Source organism: Haliotis cracherodii, unplaced genomic scaffold, assembly GCF_022045235.1.
Source record: "Haliotis cracherodii isolate W230 unplaced genomic scaffold, xgHalCrac1.p SCAF_12, whole genome shotgun sequence".
Lineage (NCBI taxonomy): Eukaryota > Metazoa > Mollusca > Gastropoda > Lepetellida > Haliotidae > Haliotis > Haliotis cracherodii.
This window is the reverse complement of record NW_027266267.1, coordinates 19,674,984-19,698,079: the sequence shown is the minus strand read 5'-3', so window position 1 is coordinate 19,698,079 and position 23,096 is coordinate 19,674,984. Positions and strand designations below refer to the sequence as shown.

Here is a 23,096-nt window from a genome sequence, read left to right as displayed (position 1 = left end):
ACAAGCAGCCACACATACATGTGCATGCACGTCGCTATATACGTGCAATAATCTTGGACGCGACGTTAAACCAAATTTCACCTCACCTCTCATATCCCAGGGGACCGGTAGACGAATTATGTTACTGGGATAGTTTTCGCCCTAAAATGTCTTCATCGTTATTGCCAGCAACACATCGTTATAAATACACAGTGTGTCACTCACTTACATTACAATCGGGTGATACGTCCGTTAGAATTGGTCTTCGGCAACACATGCTTGTCATAAGAGGCAACTAACGGGATCGGGTGGTCAGGCTCGCTGACTTGGTTGATGCATGTCATCGTACCCTAATTGCGTAGAATGAAGCTCATGATGTCAATCACTGGATTGTCTGGTCCATACTCGATTTTGCAGACAGCCGTCATATAGCTTGAATATTGCTGTGTGTGGCGTTAAATAACAAACAGACACTCGGGTATACTCGGTTTACTTCGCTTAAGTGCAATTGATATGTGTTCAGTTTCAAGATAGTATTATCATGTCACTGTATTCGCAATGATAAGAGGTCCGGCATATCCCTGCCGGCGATATGAACTGCCTTGTATGTAGGCGGGGTTCATTGGCAACATTGACTTTCAATGACCAATCAGAGATGAGCATCTTCATTTTGTCATATTCCTCCATTGGAGAGTTACAAAGAGGGAGACATGGGGGAATGTACAAGGGTTAAAATGAGATTTATAATTCAAGGAAATAGTTTATTCAGGTTGGTTGGTTTGTTTGTTGTTTAACGCCACACTCAGCAATATTCCAGCTTTATGACGGCGGTCTGTAAATAATCGAGTCTGGACCAGACAACCCAGTGTTTAATATCATGAGCATGGATCCACGCAATTGGTATCGATGACACGCATCAACAAAGTCAGCAAACCTTATTAACATTTTTGTGTCTGCAGAAATCACTTCGAAAGTCTGCAAGTCACAGACTGAGACACATCGGACATAATGGCCACCTCTAGCGGAGTTCTACCAAGCCCTTGGGTGTTCATCACTTTGTAGACGAGGCATTCCAAATCTGATCACAAATTCAACAATACTAATGTTTTGAGGCGATTTCACGACCTGTCATAAAAGTGTCGAGATCACGAATGACCCCTACCCTGTATTTGCGTTGTACATATACTTTACCTTTACTTTAATGATAATATTAACGTGGGACTTTGCATACACACCAGTCAAGTGCTGAAAGTGCATTTTTTACTTTTCGGTGTTTGCTTTTCCAAGGAAGCATAAGCTGTTTAATATTATTACATATATATTATATTACCTTCGTGACGCCATTTGCTATATAGGAATTTAAGAAATATATATTGTTTGGGTTTCCTGGGCAACGTGTTGGCAATATCTTCAACACATAAGCTCTTTCAATATTAATTTGAAACTTGGCACAAAAGTCAGATAAGTGCTGAACTTGTGCCTTGATAGATTTTTCACTTCCACGACAAAACCAGGAATTGGTTCAAATGTAGATTCGTTTCAGTAACATAACTAATCAAAGGTTCGTAACTTCTCATTTAAAAAAGTAAATACTGTTGAACTGGTGTTTTTGTTTGGTTATTCAGGAATTTAAAACTTCCCATTTTCCCCTCCGACATTTCAACTCAGGATTGTTTGTGTGTCCAATGGCTAACGTATACCTCTGTCAATATTTCATCTACGAAATGTTAGATTTATTATTTAATTGCTTCACATCGTGAGAATTAGGCAAGTTAAGTTAAAAGTAAGTTGCCTTTGTTTCAGGATTATAGCTCTCAAGACTTTCTGTTTGCTTTAGGGGATATGCGTGTCGAGATATTGGAGCGTTTTGCGAGTACGTCCACAACATACGTCAGTCACCGTTGTATTCCGGGGTCACGGAATATGTTAAATATGCTGAAATGACCACTCCGGCATGTACCGATCTTTTAGAAAATTCTGTGCGGAAATCATGCAGAATTTTGCATTTATCTACCGCAGAATTCGCCAAATACACTGCAGAATTTTAACATATGAGTCGAAAGCGTTCGGTGTCATCAAACATTCTATTCACAGTTACACAATATCTGGTAATATCACACAATATCAGTTTAAGCGATTGAGGACTGCAGTAAAAAAATACGTTACTGCATCTTTTGTGCATTTGCGTTGTTGTTGTTTTGTTTTTTTCGCATTCCCAAATCACGAAGGACGGATTCGCCTGTTTCCAGGGCCTATTTATATGTATCACGTGATACCAGAAAATCACGTGACAAACAGCAATGGCGGCAAGCACAAAATGGGAACACGAGTGGAGGAAACGACTATGAGTCTCTTTAGCTATTGAACACAGATGCTGAATAATATCACACTTGATATTATATTTAACGGTATTTAGGCACTTGTCTCGTTGTAGATTGTGTATACACGCAGCTAGATGAGGTTATTCTTATTTCTAGTTGTGATGTCAACAACATCCGGCAAGGCAGTTGGCAGGTTCAGTTTGTGTGATCGCTACGTCACCATGCCTACTGCAAAATTGTGTGTCTGTTTACTCATTCTGAGGAAAATTACAGTTTAACAGGCACGTACTTGACTAGGTTTTCTCATATGTGTTGCCTGATAGGTTCTCGATCGAAATGTGTGACAAGGTACCAGTACAAGCAGCCACACACACACACACACACACACGTGCATATGCTATAATAAAGCATACTAAAGAAGTTGTTATCCATAAATTGCTATTAAGCATATTCGAAATGTTATCCATAAATTGCTATAAATCATATTCGAAATGTTATCCATAAATTGCTGTAATGCATATTTAAGAAGTTATTATCCATAAGTTCTGTCCTCTAGGAAATGCCAATCAAACCAGTCTTAGAAACTAACAGTTTTCGTCCACTAGTCCTTACAATGATAGCATATAGCAAAACCCATTAAATGGGCCAATTGCTACTAGTCCACCAGTGGCTAAATCTAACCAGTCCATAGGTCGTTTCATTAAAAGATAGGGGGCACGGGTGGCCCAGTCCTCTGAGGCGCCGCAATTCTCTGTGCAGAGTTGCATCCCCTGGGCACACCAGGAACCTATTATTGTGGGTCAGACATGTGAGAATCCCGGTTCGCTCCAATTATGTTTCTAGGTTTGTCAGTGGTAAACATCTTAAACCTGCATCAATTTGGGCTTTCCTCCCACATTAAGCTGACACGCCGTGATATAACTGGAAAACCCAACTCACCCACTCATTAAAAGATATGAGGAGTAAGCAAGTCCCTCTATCTAGTCTTCTAGCGATGGTGTCTGTCCCTGATTTTAGTGTAAAAGTATGAGATTCAGCTCAGTTTTTAGTAATAGTGAATATCCTTGTTTACCCTGATGTTGTTATTTGCAGTGTTCCTGTCAGTGATGTGAGGAGACGAGGATGGTGACAGCATTTGTTGATGGCTGGGACTTTGTGCAGGTTCTGGGAGAGGGAGCGTACGGGGAGTGAGTAGTCCCTGTGTTGCCATGGTTTCTTTGTGCGGGTGGTGGGGAAGTGAGTAGTCCCTGTGTTGCTATGGTTTCTTTGTGCAGGTGGTAGAAGAGTAAGTAGTCCCTGTGTTGCCATGGTTTCTTTGTGCAGGTGGTGGGGAAGTGAGTAGTCCCTGTGTTGCCATGGTTTCTTTGTGCAGGTGGTAGAAGAGTAAGTAGTCCCTGTGTTGCCATGGTTTCTTTGTGCAGGTGGTGGGGAAGTGAGTAGTCCCTGTGTTGCCATGGTTTCTTTGTGCAGGTGGTAGAAGAGTAAGTAGTCCCTGTGTTGCCATGGTTTCTTTGTGCAGGTGGTGGGGAAGTGAGTAGTCCCTGTGTTGCCATGGTTTCTTTGTGCAGGTGGTAGAAGAGTAAGTAGTCCCTGTGTTGCCATGGTTTCTTTGTGCAGGTGGTGGGGAAGTGAGTAGTCCCTGTGTTGCCATGGTTTCTTTGTGCAGGTGGTAGGGGAGGGTGTAGTCCCTGTGTTGCCATGGTTTCTTTGTGCAGGTGGTGGGGGAGGGAGGGTATGGGGAGTGTGTAGTCCCAGTGTAGTCTCTGTGTTGCCATGGTTTCTGTGTGCAGATGGTGGGGGAGGGAGGGTGGGTATGGGAAGTGAGTAGTCCCCATGTTGCCATGGTTTCTTTGTGCAGGTGGTGGAGGAGTGAGTAGTCCCTGTGTTGCCATGGTTTCTTTGTGCAGGTGGTGGAGGAGTGAGTAGTCCCTGTGTTGCCATGGTTTCTTTGTGCAGATGGTAGGGGAGGGAGTAGTCCCTGTGTAGTCCCTGTGTTACCATGGTTTCTTTGTGCAGGTGGTGGGGGAGGGAGGGTATGGGAAGTGAGTCGTCCCTGTGTTGCCATGGTTTCTGTGTTCAGATGGTGGGGGGTGGGGAGGATATGGGAAGTGAGTTGTCCCTGTGTTGCCATGGTTGCTTTGTGAAGGTGGTGGGGGAGGGAGGATATCGGGAGTGAGTAAAGAGCCTCCGTGCTCTAGTGGTAGAGCATCGGCGCGGAGAACCAAAAGACGTTAAAATGTACTTGTTACCCTGAATTGTGCTTGGCATTCAGGGGATAAAACAAGGACTGGCCAGCCCAGAGTCTGTATGCTGGCTGAGTTCGGTATTCAACTGCTGCATGGTACGGCCCGTGAAGATCCGGGGTAGAACAGGTCTTCAGCAACCCATGCTTGCCGTAAAAAGGCGACTATGCTTGTCGTAAGAGGTGACTAACGGGATCGGGTGGTCAGGCTCGCTGACTTGGTTGATGCATGTCATAGATCCAAATTGCGTGGATCGATGCTCATGATGTCAATGGCTGGATTGTCTGGTCCAGACTCGATTATTTACAGACCGCCGTCATATAGCTTGAATATTGCTGAGTGTGGCGTTAAACAACAAACCAACCAACTGCGGCATGGTATCTCAGTGGGCTAGTACTATAAAATTGGCATTTGTGCAGACTGGTACAAGCAGCCACACACACATGTGCATGCATGCATGCTGCTATATATGTAAGTGCAACAGTCCAAGACGCGATGTTAAGCCCCATATCACCTCACCTGGTACATATGTAATATGTACAATGTAAAGTTACTCTCAATGAAACATTTTGATGGTGCCGCTGTTGAGATGGGCCTAGGGGGCAGGGGTGGCCCAGTCGTCTAAGGCGCCGCGATTTGCTGTGCAGAGTTGCGTCCCTTGGGCACGCCAGAAACCTATGATTGTGGGTTCGAATCCCGGTTCGCCCCGATTATGTTTCTAGGTTTGTCAGCACCACACCCGTGCTCGTGGGTTTCACCGAAGTGGTAAACGTCTGAGACCTGCATCACTTGGGGCTTTCCTCCCACATTAACCCTTTCGCCCCGACTGCCCGATTTATCGGGCAGCATAAACCGTGTCCCAGAACCCGGCTGCCCGAAAAATCGGGCGAGAACTGTCCAAGCCCCACACCCGGCTGCCCGATAAATCGGGCGGCGCGAGCGTGTTTACAAAATCGCTCTTTCTACTTCCTTTCTCGTGTGTAATCTCGTTCTAAATATGGAAACGAGATATACACGTGATTGACACGTCATTCTATGGAATTTCCCCGTCTTTTTGGCGCGAAAATCGCGGATGTCACCTGTTTTCGCGACAGGTATTTTTCTCGCTTGAATCGTAAATCAAGCGTAATGGCGGCCAACTACGATTCGGATAACGATCAGATGATTAACAACGACTCTATCGGGAATAATAATGTGTTTGAATTGAATAATTTAAGCGAAGGGGAGAGGGAATTTCGCGAATATTTTGGTGAAGATTTTGACGGTTTCGACGAGGTGTCCCCCCCGCCAACTTTCAAGAATGGGAGTGGCAGAGGGACCACAACAGTGGAGACATGAGGGATTTTGAAGAGGCGACCGGACTCAAGAATATATATATATTGACACCTACGGTGAGTGAAGAGTCATGCTATTGATTTTTTCCAACTGTTTTACAATGATTCTGTGTTTGAACGGATTATCAGTGCGACGAATGAGAATGCAGCCTACACGTGAACGAGCGATCACAACAACAACAAAGGTGAGTGGCATGACGTATTTGTTTCTTTTTTTTTTAAATTATTTTTCTGATCGCAATCCGAATTGTAGTTTGCCGGTTTGTCGTATGTCCTTATATTTCGCTCAATTTGAATAAAATTTATTTCTATAATCATGTTTGTTCTCTTGTTTTTTACATCTTAATTTAAATTTTAGTAACTGTATAAATTATTTATTTATTAATTGATTTAATAAAGTACTGATTTAATTTATTATGCAGTTGTAAATAGCAGTGTATTGTAAATATGTTATTACAACTTTTATATTTGCAGAACTTGAATTTACGATCTTTCTGTCCTTTTACAATCTTTTCCTCTTCAGATCAATCTGTGATATCTTCCCTGTGATGTCATTCTTATAGTAGCTGTGGTTCAATGATCATGTAATGTGATAAATTACTTTTTAAAAACTTAAATACTTAATTTTTGTTTCAAATCCTGAAAAAGAACAAAATAAATCAAATATTTGTTTTTACCTGTGTTAACAAGTTTACCTGCGTTAACAAGTTTACCTGTGTTAACGAGTTTACCTAAGAGGCTGTAGGTGTATCATAAGTAATATGTGACATCAGTATAGAAAACAAAGTCAGTACCAAGAGTTGTAAACTTGTTTATTTGTTTACAGATGTGCATGAAGAGAATTTACCTGTAACACCTGCGATTACCTGTGCCGTCCAAGATGACAAGACCACTGTGTTATGTTTACCTTGTATCTGTGATTTAGTTTTGTGATTTTTAATACAATTTGAGCCAAAATTCATTGTCTGTTTTCATTTTTTCAGTGTTTTCAAGTTTTATTTCACTTGTAAACACCTGTAATTAGATAATGACAAAGGTTAGAGACAATAACAACAAAGAATATTAAAGTATACTTAATCCTCTTTACAATGGTATATGATCAATGTATATTAAAAGCAAGTTTCTGGTAGAAAAAGTGCATCAAAAATGATGGTGTGATTTTCTAATAATACTGCCAGGGAGGCCAGTGTACAGGCCTTGTCAGTGTCAGGGACTGCAGGGTTTCAAGGGACATAACTCTGGGGCAGCCAGTGATGAAAGAGTTAAGCTGACACGCCGTGATATAACTGGAATACTGTTAAAAGCGACGTTAAACCCTACTCACTCACTCACTCACTGAGATGGGCCTGCTGCTGTTGAGATGGGCCTGCTGCTGTAATGGTGTTTCCTTTTGTCCAGGGTGAAACTTGCTGTCAACAATGAGACCCAGGAAGCTGTTGCTGTGAAGATCATCAACCTGGAAAAGACCCCAACAGCAGAGGAGAATGTGCGGAAGGAGGTGGGAGTCCTCTCTGGAGTTATCTACCTTGACCGATTTGTTAATGAGAATCCTCATGTATAATTGTCATTCTACCATGAATTTGAAAACTTGATTCTGATTGGTCAATCAGAGGCTGTCAAATCACAATAAGCCCCCTCTGATTGAGACAGCCGATATGACGTCAGCCTTCATTTCCAAATTCAATTTAGCGGGGTTCAACATGTTAATCTACAGGTAACCTAGCTCTACATTGCAAACTATGTTTCTCTCATAAATGACTGTACTTAAGTATGTCAATATTGTTTGTCACTGATTTGCAGTGATCCATTCATATAATTCTCACCTCTATTTTACCTTTTGTGGAATCTGCTGGGTGGATTATCGAGACGATGAATCTCTGACATTGGTTTTTCATATTATATTATATATAAAATTATAAAATAACACTTACACTAGTTGTGCTGTTAATTCACAGGTCTATGTATATGTGAATTAGTTGTATAGTTGACAACAGCTTTGTGTACTCTCTCAAGCAATTAGGGGCGGTCGGGTAGCCTAGTGGTTAAAGCGTTCGCTCGTCACGCCGAAGACCCGGGTTCGATTCCCGACATGGGTACAATGTGTGAAGCCCATTTCTGGTGTCCCCCGCCATGATATTGCTGGAATATTGCTAAAAGGGGCGTAAAACCATACTCACTCACACACTCATTCTCAAGCAATAGTTTACCTGTAATAATAGGGTGGCATGGGTGCCCCAGTCATCTAAGGTGCGGCAATTTGCTGTGCAGAGTTGCATCTCTTGGGCACGCCAGAATCCTGGTTTGGCCTGATTATGGTTCTCGGTTTGTCGGCACCATATCCCTGCTTGTTGGTTTCACCAAAGTGGTAGACGTCTGAGAACTGCATCACTTCCGTTTGAAGAAACGCTGTGATGGAACTGGAATACTGTTCAAAGCAGCGTTAAACCCAACTCACTCACTGTAATAAGGTAGTTCCCACTGTTTTTACTTAGGTCTGTGTCCATCGGATGTTGACTCACGAAGCCATCATCAAGTTCTACGGCTTCCGGAAGGATGGCAAGATCCAGTACCTGTTCCTGGAATATGCTTGTGGAGGGGAGCTGTTTGACAGAATAGGTCAGGAATAACGTTGTTGTGGAGAGAGCTGTTTGACAGAATAGGTCAGGGATAGCGTTGTTGTGGAGGGAGCTGTTTGACAGAAAAGGTCAGGAATAACATTGTTGTGGAGGAGCTTTTTGACAGAATAGTCAGGAATAACATTGTTGTGGAGGGAGCTGTTTGACAGAATAGGTAAGGAATAACATTGTTGTGGAGAGAGCTGTTTGACGGAATAGGTCAGGGATAGCGTTGTCGTGGAGAGAGCTGTTTGACGGAATAGGTCAGGAATAACGTTGTTGTGGAGGGAGCTGGTTGACCGAATAGGTCAGGAATAACGTTGTTGTTGAGGGAGCTGTTTGACAGAATAGGTCAGGGATAGCGTTGTTGTGGAGGGAGCTGTTTGACGGAATAGGTCAGGGATAGCGTTGTTGTGGAGGGAGCTGTTTGACAGAATAGGTCAGGAATAACGTTGTGGAGGGAGCTGGTTGACCGAATAGGTCAGGAATAACGTTGTTGTTGAGGGAGCTGTTTGACAGAATAGGTCAGGAATAGCATTGTTGTGGAGGGGAGCTGTTTGACAGAATAAGTTAGGAATAGTGTTGTTGTTGAGGGAAGCTGTTTGACAGAATAGGTCAGGAATAACGTTGTTGTTGAGCGAGCTGTTTGACAGAATAAGTCAGGAATAACGTTGTTGTGGAAGGGAGCTGTTTGACAGAATAGGTCAGGAATAGCATTGTTGTGGAGGGTGCTGTTTGACAGAATAGGTCAGTAATAACATTGTTGTGGAGGGAGCTGTTTGACAGAATAGGTCAGGAATTACGTTGTGGAGAGAGCTGTTTGACAGAATAAGTCAGGAATAACGTTGTTGTGGAGGGGAGCTGTTTGACGGAATAGGTCAGGGATAGCGTTGCTGTGGAGGGAGCTGTTTGACAGAATATGTCAGTAATAACATTGTTGTGGAGGGAGCTGTTTGACAGAATAAGTCAGGAATAACGTTGTCTTATTGTGTGTCAGTAGCTCATACCAACTCAAAAGTTTGAGAATATTGATAAGACTCTAATGATTAAAGTTTTGTGGCCTTAAATTAGTCTTTTATTGTTCTGAACATCACTGGTTATTTCCTATACAATTCTATATAGTTCACCTCTTCTTGCAGAACCTGATGTCGGAATGAGCCAGGCTGACGCCCAGCGGTACTTCCGTCAGCTGGTGGCGGGGGTGGTGAGTACCTCTGTAGGAGTGTGATGATTCTGGGGTGGGGTGGGGTGGGGTGGGTCAGGCTGATGCTCAGCGGTACTTCCATCAGCTGGTGGCGGGGGTGGTGAGTACCTCTGTAGGAGTGTGATGATTCTGGGGTGGGGTGGGGTGGCTCCTAGTGGTACTTCCATCAGCTGGTGGCAGGGGTGGGGCGGGGTGGCTCCTAGGGGTACTTCCATCAGCTGGTGGCAGGGGTGGGGTGGCTCCTAGGGGTTTTCCATCGGCTGGTTGTGGAACTGGTGAGGGGTTACGTTAATGGGTGCTTGTTCAGAATTAAATATTTAAGGGTCCATAGATTCTGATACTATAGCAGCAATCCTAAGCATCCCTCTGTGTATGGAAACATGCATTTGTGACAGCATCCAAGGAGAAACCTCCATCAATTACATGTGAGTATGTGTGTCTTTCAGGAGTACCTCCACTCCCGCGGCGTCACACATCGAGACCTGAAGCCAGAGAACCTGCTGCTTGATGATGTTGGTGAGATAAAACAGCTGAAGTCACCGCAGTAAAGCTTCACACTGCCAGAGTGAGGCACCTAATCGCCAGCATACGAAGTCCGCGTTCTAACCCAAAGTGTTATCCAAAATATAACATTAGTTACATTTGACCAATTTCTAAATGGCATTGTGTATTCATAGCTTTCAGCCATGGGAGCCGTGACAATTTACACTTGTCAGAGGGGTACACAAAGTATGTGATGTCGACTACAAGTTGTCGGACTTCCATTTTTGTGGAAGCCTCGGTGGCTGAGCGGGTTAGATTGCTGACTTTTTGTGCGATTAGGTGCCTCACTCTGGCAGCGTGTGTTCGAATCCCGGACGGGACTCAACCAAAAGTACGAGAATCTGTACTTTACTAAGAAAATGTTATACCAAATATAACATCACTTACATTTGACCACTTTCTAAACGGCATTGTGTATTCACAACAACCAGTTAGATTGTCCACCTGGACACTCCGAATATCCCTATCAGATGTAGAATAGTACATAAATTGTTGCCTAACCTTCATCTCCAAGACAACAGATGGTGGCTAGACCTATTTCATGATTAGACAGCAGTTCCAACATAGTATTGATGTGTGTTGTTTTGCCTCTCCCTAGATAAGCTGAAGATCTCGGACTTCGGCCTGGCGACGGTGTTCCGCTACCAGGGGCGGGTGAGGATGCTGGAAAAGTGCTGCGGCACCGTCCCCTACGTCGCCCCGGAGGTACTGAGTCGCCGACCCTACAGCGCAGAGCCGGCCGACATCTGGTCGTGTGCTGTCGTCCTGGTGGCGTTACTCGCAGGAGGTAACACAGTTCTCTGACCAAGCCTTGGATTCCTAGGAATAATAGGTCATAGGAGGGTATGGCAGTTGCACAAGTTGAATATGGGGATCAAGTGTTTAGGTCCTGTGACTTGGCTGATGGAGTGGTTTGGTGTGTTGCTCATGATTTCAGTCACTGGTTTGTCTGGTCCAGGCTTTACATGCTGCCGTGACATGGCTGGTCCATTGCTTAAATAGCACTCACAGTGTGGATGTATTGATAGACATCAAATGTAATGATAGACAGAGAAGGTATTGATAGACAGTGAAGGTATTGATAGACAGTGAAGGTATTGATAGACAGTGAAGGTATTGATAGACAGCGAAGGTATTGATAGACAGCGAAATTATTGATAGACAGCGAAGGTACTGATAGAGTAGGTTTTGATAGACAGCAAATGTATTGATAGACAGAGAAGGTATTGATAGACATTTGCTGTATTGACAGACAGTGGAGGTATTCATAGAGAGTAGAGGTATTCATAGACAGTGGAGGTATTCATAGACAGTGGAGGTATTCATGGACTGTGGAGGTATTCATGGACTGGAAGTATTCATGGACTGTGGAGGTATCGATATTGTCGTTATGGGTACACCCTATATGTACCCTGCTATGTAACGTTTCCACTAGTGAATGTATGTGTAGCGTGTTTGCTGCCTGCTGTTGTAGAGCTGCCATGGGATGAGCCGACGTACGGGTGTCAGGAGTACTGTGATTGGAAGGACTGCAAGATCACCCTCACGCCCTGGAACAAGATCGACAATCTGGCACTGTGTGAGCACAATAGTTGTACCTGCAGAATAGACCCGTGAAGATCAGGGGTAGAATAGGTTTTCAGCAACCCATGCTTGCCGTAAAAGGTGACTATGCTTGTCGTAAGAGGCGGCTAACGGGATCGGGTTGTCAGGCTCGCTGACTTGGTTGATGAATGTCATCATTCCCAATTTCGTGAATCAATGCTCATGTTGTCAATCACTGGATTGTCTGGTCCAGACTCGATTATTTACAGACCATCGTCGTATAGCTTGAATATTGCTGAGTGGGGCTTTAAACTTTAAACAAACAAATGTCAAATGGACAGTTCTGAAATTACTCCAAAATGTTCTGCAGGAATAGTAAAGTCTTCCCTCCACAAATCAAATTTGATTTGGACATTGCTGAAATTGAAGGCAGTACCTATTTGTAAGAATTTCCATTTCATAACATTTACTAGTTAGATAAAGTTAAGGACCACCCAATTCTGTCATATTACTATACCGTATTTGACGTAATAAGCGCCTACGGCGTTATTTGCTAATATAATGGCTAGTGAACAATCCCAGTTAGCAACCTTTCCGAATTGATCAATGTACACAAGACTTATTTATTCGCGTATAATACGCACTCGTGTGTTATATGCACCCTTAATTATGGGCAAGAAAATTCTCGAAAATATATCTGCTGTGTATAATACGCACAGATTCTTCTTTTATATCATTTCAGGATGTCAGCAGAAACCACAAAATTTACAATCTTTCAACCTCGTTTTTAATCTCACCAAAATTATATTCTAATAGGAGCCCCCTATTTCTAATTTTGAGAGCGCCCTGGGCGCTTATTACGTCGAATATGATAATTATGTTAATTGTAGTACCGTATTTTCTAGAGTATAATGCGCACCCCCCTCTAGCGGGTTCAATATTTTTGAAAAAAAAAGAAATTTGAATATTATGCGCAGAAAAAAATTACACCGTACCCTTTCGGCGAAGTCTGGCAAACGAACGGGTGATGAGAAACTTTGTCAGTACAAATTTGAAATTTGAGATAAAAAAATCACCAGACATGTTTATTTACCGTTTAAATAGTATTTATTGTTTTATATCCAGGGATTAAGAATTACCTTGTGTATTTTCTCGTAAACTAAGCCGGAAACAGCAATCAGCTGTACACACGTTTTCTTGGAATCGACCGGTGATTCGGTCAAGACACACCCAATGATATAACTTTATAGGATTTTTAATGCAAGGATCGGCAAAAATTGTATCTGAAACTATTTTTTTTATCAGGAATAATATATTCCATTATTTTCTTAATTATATGCAGCCTTTACTAAACATATTTAAAATAATAATAACCCTAAGCAAAGCAGCTGATCGCTATTCCTGGGTATTATTTTTTACATGGAACCAGTCTGACCAGTCACCGTCAAGACTCACGCACGCGTGATCGCGAGAATTTCAATATTGACATTGAATCGTCAAACAAAAACAAATATGACTTTTAACGAGTCAAAGTATGTCATTTATGATATATGTATCCATTCTCTGTCAACTAAAGTTCATTCAAGGCGTCAACAGCGGTATTCTGACCGTGGTTGCTGTTAATAACGGTGAGTTGTGCGATCTTCCGATCGCTTCACACACGATTTCACCGAAATTAATAAAAACAATATTAAACATGTTAAAAGGAATTTTGAATAAAATTAATGAAATAAGTTACAAACATAAGTCCAGATATACAAAGAACACTTTTTATAGCCAGACAGTGTAATTACATGAATAATTTGCGAACTTCAGTATGGATTTGTTGACATGGTATTTCCGGTGTTTCGTGCTCACGGTAATGTCTTTCCATGGGGGAAAAAACCATCAAAACTCATAATTCGTGTATAATGCACACCCCCTTCAACACAGCTGTGTTTTTTGGAAAAAAAAGTGCGCACTATACTCAAGAAAATACGGTAATTAACTATATTGATATGAATGAATCAGGTGGTCCTTAACCATTTTTTAGTAGTATATGAACACTAATATATGGACATCATGATCTGCTCTTAAAGAATCGGGGCCCATTCGTCTAAGAGTTCTCTCCCTTAGGAGCGCCAGAATGCAATGAATATGTGTTTGATTACCAGATTCGTCGTAATACAGATTATTGTCTGAGCTCTGCATCACTTTGGGCTTTCCGCCCACGCGCCAAGATATAAGTGAAATACTGTTCAACACTCCCTCTCCATTGATAAAGTACCAACCATTTGATATTCTTGTGGAGGGGTTGGGGATTTTATCTTGGGGGAAAAATGTTATGGAAATTGCTTGAAAAAAACATTTGTGCTTCTGACTGTTGGAAAAAATGAAATTGAATATCAAATGGGCTCAAATTCTAGGTGGAATGTTTAGCTGAAAGTAGACTGTAACATTGGGCAAGTTATCTCCCCTGTTGCAGCGTTGCTACGGAAACTACTAGTGGAGAACGCCAGCAAGCGGTACAAGATGGAACAGATCAAGAAGCATCAGTGGTTCACGAAGACCTTCTACAAGAGAGGTAGGACACTCATGGACGGTAGACACTCATGGATGATAGGACGCTCATGGACGGTAGACGTTCACAGACTGAAGACACTCATGGATGGTTGACACTCACGGACGGTGGACACTCACGGACGGTAGACACTCACGGACGGTGGACACTCACGGACGGTAGACACTCACGGACGGTGGACACTCACGGACGGTGGACACTCACGGACGGTGGACACTCACGGACGGTGGACACTCATGGACGGTAGACACTCACAGACGGTGGACACACACTCACGGACGGTAGACACTCACGGACGGTAGACATTCACGGATGGTGGACACTCACGGACGGTGGACACTCACGGACGGCGGACACTCATGGACGGTGGACACTCACGGACGGTGGACACTCATGGACGGTGGACACTCACGGACGGTGGACACTCATAGGGTGGACACTCACGGACAGTGGACACTCATGGACGGTGGACATTCACGGACAGTAGACACTCATGGACGGTGGACATTCACGGACAGTAGACACTCACGGATGGTGGACACTCATGGACGGTAGACACTCATGGATGGTGGACACTCACAGACAGTGGACACTCATGGACGGTGGACACTCACGGACAGTGGACACTCATGGACGGTGGACATTCACGGACAGTAGACACTCACGGATGGTGGACACTCATGGACGGTAGACACTCATGGATGGTGGACACTCACAGACAGTGGACACTCATGGACGGTGGACATTCACGGACAGTAGACACTCACGGATGGTGGACACTCATGGACGGTAGACACTCATGGATGGTGGACACTCACAGACAGTGGACACTCATGGACGGTGGACATTCACGGACAGTAGACACTCACGGATGGTGGACACTCATGGACGGTAGACGCTCATGGATGGTGGACACTCACGGACGGTGGACACTCATGGAAGGTGGACACTCATGGACAGTGGACACTGACGGACGGTGGACACTGATGGACAGTAGACACTCATTGACGGTTGACATTCATGGACAGTAGACACTCACAGACGGTGGACACTCACAGATGGTAGACACTCATGGACGGTAGACACTCACGGACGGTAGACATTCACGGACGGTGGACACTCATGGACGGTAGACACTCATGGGGTGGACAGTCATGGACAGTGGACACTGACGGACGGTGGATACTCATGGACGGTAGACACTCATGGACAGTTGACATTCACGAACAGTAGACACTCACGGACGGTGGACACTCATGGACGGTAGACACTCATGGATGGTGGACACTCACGAACGGTAGACACTCACGGACGGTGGACGCTCATGGATGGTAAACACGGACGGTAGACGCTCATGAACAGTAGACACGGAAGGTGGACACTCACGGATGATAGACTCTCACGGACAGTGGACACTCATTGACGGTGGACACTCACGGACGGTGGACGCTCATGGACGGTAGACACTCACGGACGGTAGACATTCACGGACGGTGGGCACTCACGGAAGGTGGACACTCACGGACGGTGGACAGTAGTCACGGACAATGGACACTTATGAACGGTAGACTCTCATGTACGGTGGACACTCATGGACGGTAGACACGGTCGGTGGACACTCATGGATGGTAGACACTCATGGACGATGGACAGTAGACACGGACAGTGGACACTCACGATCGGTAGACACTCACGGATGTCGGACACTCACGGCCGGTAGACAATCATGGACGGTAGACAATCATGGCCGGTAGACACTCACGGACAGTGGACACTCATGGACGTTAACATTCATAAACTCTAGACACTCACGGACACAGGTTAAGCCAGAAATCGGTATGTCCAGGTGTACAATCACAGATGGCAATACAACTGGTGAAATAAGTGGTGGCTGCAGCAATAAGTAGCACGCCCTTTGATACATGTCCATGCTCTAGGAATGTCCAGACTTAGCCCGTGCTCTGTTCCTGAATCTGGAATAGTGTTACAAGCTGGCAGCTCGTCCATGTTTTCATGTAGGGATTGTAGACTCCCTGTTAATAAGATAGTGATAAACTGTTAATATACAGCTATACCCATTCCTCACTGGGCAGGTAGATATGTGTTGCTGGTACAGCCAGCCTTCTAGAAAAACATTGCAAAACTTCTCCAATGATGTCATCTCTTCTGTTTGTTTATAACCAAGGGAGCTAACTCTAATTTACACATTCAGTGCAGATAGCATCCACAGCACTGACTATTGTACAAGTGTTTCAGTCATGAGCAACTGACCATTAACACAAATAAGCTCTTACGTCTGTGTACAAGACTTGCGACTGTTTGTGCAGGACTATCTCGTGTGGCGTCCGGCTCACCGACCGACTCCCCGTCCGGCCCCGGGGTGTTTAAGCGGATGTGTTCCCGGGTGGACACCACCCCGCCTGGCTGTTCCCCAGGGTGAGTAGGAGCTGCCATGACATCGTACATTAGTATGCAGGCAGTGTGTCTTTTCACTTTAATCAGTACTTGTAGGCCACGGCCTTTAGGTACAAACCAGTGAGTGAGTGAGTGAGTTGGGTTTAACGCCGCTTTTAACATTATTCCAGTTATATTGCGGCTGGTACAAATGAAATACAATTAAGGTGCAAACAGTTAAAAAATAAAACGCATTTTTTTGCTTTTTTTGAACAAAAGCATTTTTAATATAATGTCTATGTTGGAGTATTTGTGTTCTTATAGTATTGGCATAAAACAAGTACTGTGCTGTATTCATATTAATAATAGGGTCTTGCGATGGAAGTAGTGTATTAAACTTCAGAATATTTGGAAAGATGTAAAATTTAGATTCCATGTAACTTTGCCTAAGATGGCAATAAGTTGGACAAGTTAACAAAAAGTGTTATTCATTTCTTCTGATACATATGACTGCCTCCCATGGTCTAGTGGTAGAGCATCCGTCCGGAGAGGAGAAGGTTCCGGAGTTTTAACCCCGGCCATGTCAGACCAAAAGACGTTAAAAGATGGTCCTTTGTGTTACCCTGTCTAGCGCTCGGCATTTGGTCGGCTCGGAGTCAGTATACTGTGTCTCTCTTATGGTTTTCATGTTAAACTGCGGCATGGTATCTCAGTGAGCTAGCACTATAAACGGCATCAGTTCGGACTAGTACAAGCAGCCACACACACACAAACACGTGCTTGCACGTCGCTATATAAGTGCAATAATCTTGGACGTGATGTTAAACCCAATTTCACCTCACCTCTGATACATATGTTGGAGTATGATGTGTATGCGTGATGTGTTCTCCAGGGCCACGGTATCCAGCAGTCAGCCGATGGCCTATCGGGCTGACTCACAAGGGGAGGTAACTGAGAGTGGCACTGGGGAGGACCACCTGATGAGCTTCTCCCAGCCGGTACAGGCAGACAAGATGCTGCTGAGTAGCCAGATACAGGGCACACCGGGGTCGTCACAGGTGAGTTGATGTACATAGGTAAACAATCAATAGATCAGCTTCTCCCAGCCGGTACAGGCAGACAAGATGCTGCTGAGTAGCCAGATACAGGGCACATCGGGGTCGTCACAGGTGAGTTGATGTACATAGGTAAACAATCAGTAGATGAGCTTCTCCCAGCCGGTACAGGCAGACAAGATGCTGCTGAGTAGCCAGATACAGGGCACATCGGGGTCGTCACAAGTGCGGGGATGTACATAGGTAAACAATCAGTAGATGAGCTTCTCCCGGCTGGTACAGGCAGACAAGATGCTGCTGAGTAGCCAGATACAGGGCACACCGGGGCTTCCCGTAAAAAGCAACTATGCTTGTCGTAAAAGAGACCAATGGGATCGGGTGGTCAGTCTCGCTGACTTGGTTGATGCATGTCATCGTATCCCAGTTGCATGGATCAATGCTCATGATATCAATCACTGGATTGTCTGGTCCAGAGTCAATTATTTACAGATCGTCATATAGCTGGAATATTGATGAGTGCGGCGTTAAACAACAAACAAACAAACAAACTAATATGATGCAACCTTGAAGATGTTAGCACAGGGTATTCCGAACAACGGGCTGGTCGACTGATTCCATCAAAATCATCATCTATCGCTCGCTTCAATGGGATAAACATTTGACTGGTAGAGACTCTGTGTTGCCTGTGGGAAGTACTGCCATGCAATCTTGGCCTTCTTTTAGACATTCCACAGTGTACTTTTGTTTCAGTTTTCAAATGTTCAATCGCAACCTCGTCAAAATAATTTTCAAAGTGTACTCGAGAATGGAAGCCGCCAGTTTGAAACTAGTGCCATAAAGCTTGAGAAAGCTGCTTTCTGATTGGCTAATGTCGTGAAAGGTCGTTCTGATGACTGTAATGGGATGTCCGCAGATCTTCGTTTTGTAGGAACTAATATTTTTAGCCCATTAGTCCTCCTATAGCACAAAAAAAAGCCTTAAAAATGGCAATTTTTTATGGTATCCTTGTGATACCTTAACTATTGGGCACTTTGGCAAGGACTATAGGACGAGTGCCAATTTCTAATACTGTGAATTTAATGAGATTGCGCCAGTGTTTTACCCGTGATACTTGGAATGAATCCAGGTTGTTTTGTACACCTATAACTGCCCATTAGAGAACCGGGGGCACGGGTGGCCCAGTCGTTTAAGGCGCCGCGATTCGCTGTGCTGAGTTGCGTCCCTTGGGCACGCCAGAAACCTATGATTGTGGGTTCGAATCCCGGTTCACCCCAATTATGTTTCTAGGTATGTCAGCACCATACCCGTGCTCATGGGTTTCACCAAAGTGGTAAACGTCTGAGACCTGCATCACTTCAGGCTTTCCTCCCACATTAAGCTGACACGCCATGATATAACTGGAATACTGTTAAAAGCGGTGTTAAACCCAACTTACTCACTCACTCACTCACCATTAGAGAACCGGTGACTGAGACCCCATCTTGTTTTCCCCACTGTAGACTCCCATGCAGAAACTGGTGAGACGAATGACGCGGTTCTTTGTGAAGACTTGCCGGGACGAGACACTGAGTGAGATGTACAAGGTGTTCGACAGCCTCAGCTACACCTGGAAGAAGAGCAGTCCCAGCATGGTAAGCGTCAGAGCCACAAGAAGTTCCCTGGCTTGGTGATCGTAACTCCACACCTTAACATAGACTTGCAACAGTCGTAGAGCTAAGGTTGTTTTGTACAACGACACCCTGGAGTATTTCATGAAGTGTGACACATACAGAGAAAACCACAGTTGGGGATCATGAATATTTTTAGGGATATTTTCTTGTAGTGAAGACTGAGTTTATTGAGATGTGTACGGTATATAAAAATATTTCTCAGTTCCAAACATTTTTTATTCAGTATATTAACCAGTTGTAAAATCACATATGAACTATATGATTTGGAATGTTGCTTCTGAAAAAACATAGACAGTTGCAAACTGCCCAATGCTACTACTGTGTGATCTGACCCATGTGAGGTCTTCAGCAACCCATGCTTGCCGTAAAAGGCGACTATGCTTGTCGTAAGAGGCGACTTACGGGATAGGATGGTCAGGCTCGCTGACTTGGTTGATGCATGTCATCGATCCCAATTGCCATGATTGATGCTCATAATGACAATCACTGGATTGTTTGGACCAGACTTAATTATTTACAGTCCACTGTCATAAAGCTGGAATATTGCTGAGTGCAGCATTAAACAAACAAACAAACAAAAACGTAATCTCATCATGCAAATTGATATATTGATAATGGCAGAATATGTCATCCCTTGATAAGTCTATTTTTAAGATTGCTGTAATATGGTTCACGCTCACTTCTACAGCTGACCGTCACAACTAAGGACAAGAGAAACAACCCCCTGGTGTTCAAAGCCTGCATCATTGACATGGGAGATAACCTACTGGTAGACTTCAGACTCTCCAAGGTGACATAACACTAACGAAAAATTCTGCTTTGTTTATTTCAGAGTTTCTTTTCCAGTTAAGGATAAATTGTTGTGAGTCTTGATCCAAGTGATAAGTGTTAACAGCTTTGTAACAGCTCGTCTTCGAAGCACTGAGAGGGGTTCCTTTCTTGGAATACTCATCACCTCGCAGTGGCATCCATTTCCACTCCACACATAATTGGACAACACTTTCCAAATTTTTCGATTTAAGGATTCAATCAACCAGAGCCAATATCCCAGTCACAAAATAAAACAAGTATTATTTGAATTTATTTCATCAGACAAAGGTCTTTTACTTTTGGGGGCGGTCGGGTAGCCCAGTGGTTAAAGCGTTCACTCGTCACCCCGAAGACCCGGTTTCGATTCCTGAATTGGGTACAATATGTGAAGCCCATTTCTGATGTCCCCCGCCATGATTTTGCTGGAATATTGCTAAACGTGGCATAAAATCAAACTCACTCACTCACTCTTTTACTTTGGTGTTTGAGAAAAGTTAAAAATATAAGCAACAGGTACATTACTTGTATTTGTAATCTCACAATAGCTCACTGTTAAATGTTGAAATATTTATTGATAGAAGACAATGTATATAGATTCTGGAAACTCCAAGTACCGCCTGAAGATCCCTACCTATGTTACTGTTAAGATGTTCAACATCCTGCCCTTCAGACAGGGACCCGTGAAGATCCGGGGTAGCAACCCATGCAACCCATGATTGCTGTAACAGGCGACTATGCTTGTCGTAAAAGCGACCAACGGGATCGGCTGGTCAGGCTTGCTGACTTGGTTGATGCATGTCATCGATCCCAATTGCATGGATCGATGCTCATGATATCAATGACTGGATTGTCTGGTCCAGCCTCGATATAGCTGGAATATTGCTGAGTGCGGCATTAAACAACAAACCAACCAACCAACTTCAGACAGGAGGGTTAATCAACTGCAGTGTTTGAGAAAAAATAAAATTGCCAGGCTGCCTTCCGGACCCTTCAGATTTTAGAAGCTGCAGGCCCTGACTAAACTCTTCAGGCCCTCATTTAAAAAACTGCAGCTTATTGTGACAAAAAGATCGACACATAAATATACTGCAGATCATAAGGACCCATGTAACTTTGAAACTAGGGGCCTGACTCAAGAACTGCTTGCCATGGGCCTACGGACAGGTGCTTATTTTGAAGTCTGATTAACAGACCAGTGGAGTGCTGTATGTATCACAGATCTGATTCAAACTTGCTGGACTGCCAGTTTGAGTGTTGTGTAGTTCCCCTTCAGTCAAAGGCTTTCCTTGCAGCATGTCTGTGCCCATGATTGACTGAACTCATTGATAACTTGGCTCTTCATGAGAATTCATACATGGGTAAATTACTGGAAGCCTACTCTTGGTGTTGCGTCTTTCTGACATGCCCCCCATTCTTATGATGGTCTGGAGTTCAAGAAACACTTCATGAAGGTGACGGACAGGATGTAGGCAGTGATCTGCAAGGCCGCGTCCTTATGACATGCTCATGTCCCCACCCCCCCCACACACAATCCTTTGATATGCCCCCTGTCCTTATGAGATGCCCCCTGTCCTTATGACATGCCCCTGTCCTTATGACATGCCCCCTGTCCTTATGAGATGCCCCCTGTCCTTATGAGATGCCCCCTGTCCTTATGAGATGCCCCCTGTCCTTATGACATGCCCCCTGTCCTTATGAGATGCCCCCTGTCATTATGAGATGCCCCCTGTCATTATGGCATGCCTCCTATGCTCATGACATGCCACTGACCTCATGCAATGCCCCCTGTCCATTTGAGATGCCCCCTGTCCTTATGACTGGAATATTACTTTTAGAGCCACCCCCTCACTCATTTGCATCTATTTGTTCGCAGGGGGATGGTCTGGAGTTCAAGAAACACTTCATGAAGGTGAAGGACAGGATGAAGGCGGTGATCCGCAAGGCACCCCCCATGTGGCCCCTGCATCCCACCAGATGATGTCCCACGATGTAGCAGTGGTCCCCACCAACAGCAGCAAGCCAGCTGGATGACTCGACACTGCTCGACACTGCTCCAACACTAGATACATGAACTCCTCTACAACATGGTGTTGAATGTTGCCTCAACAACAGAACCCACAATGCAGACAGCAGACAGACAGACAGACTGGCCACCTTGTGCGGCTATGTACAGAAGATACAACGTGTTAGAGTCAGCTCCGGTACTAGGGTGTACAAATGTGGCGATACTCCACCATAAAACCAGGATATGCCAAGTCAGACTGGTTCTAGGATTGACTGCAGGTATCAGTTATCTCCCTTGACTTGTGTGTGTTTTGGAACAGTCTTCATTTACCCACAAGATCTGAATAATTTAACAAATGAGCACCTGGTATGAATCGTTATGAAGCTGTCAGATATGTTCACATAAATGAGAATTGGTCTTTGCCTTCTAAACACTTGCAGGTTGTGTACTTACAATAAACCCAAATAGGTCAAAGTTTCAAGGGGTTTTATTGAAGCAAATTTCCCATGCACGTCAGCAGATATGGACTTGTGCCTGCCTTAATTCTAGTTTCTAGAAGTCGCAACAATATTTCAACTTTTTCCTTAACGTATAATTTAATGTTTTCTATGGGCTGGACAGGACACGAATCCTACCTTGTTGCAGAAGACCTGAGGTGGTTTTGTGTGCCTAGTACTACCACCCCAACTCAGAGACTCGTGTTGGTGGAGGGAGGTATTTGTATTGAACTCACCAGTAAATACTACTCTGCAATAGTGCTGTGTTTCCTTTCCTTGTGACTTTCCAGACTTCATTGTGAAGAGCGCCATTTATTGAAA

General features: G+C 44.2%; 1 protein-coding gene across 1 annotated transcript; it reads left to right on the top strand.

Annotated features, from left to right (window-relative positions):
- Positions 1-2,281: 2,281 nt before the first annotated feature.
- Positions 2,282-22,960, top strand: LOC139458233 (serine/threonine-protein kinase Chk1-like). The gene is made up of 14 exons (XM_071239601.1): positions 2,282-2,387; positions 3,393-3,487; positions 7,276-7,375; positions 8,370-8,493; positions 9,632-9,696; positions 10,143-10,212; positions 10,838-11,026; positions 11,714-11,818; positions 14,249-14,347; positions 16,672-16,780; positions 17,631-17,796; positions 19,293-19,424; positions 20,152-20,253; positions 22,147-22,960. The coding sequence occupies exons 2-14, from the start codon at positions 3,423-3,425 to the stop codon at positions 22,249-22,251; spliced, it is 1,431 nt and encodes a 476-aa protein (XP_071095702.1). The 5' UTR covers positions 2,282-2,387; positions 3,393-3,422; the 3' UTR covers positions 22,252-22,960.
- The last annotated feature ends 136 nt before the right edge of the window (positions 22,961-23,096 follow it).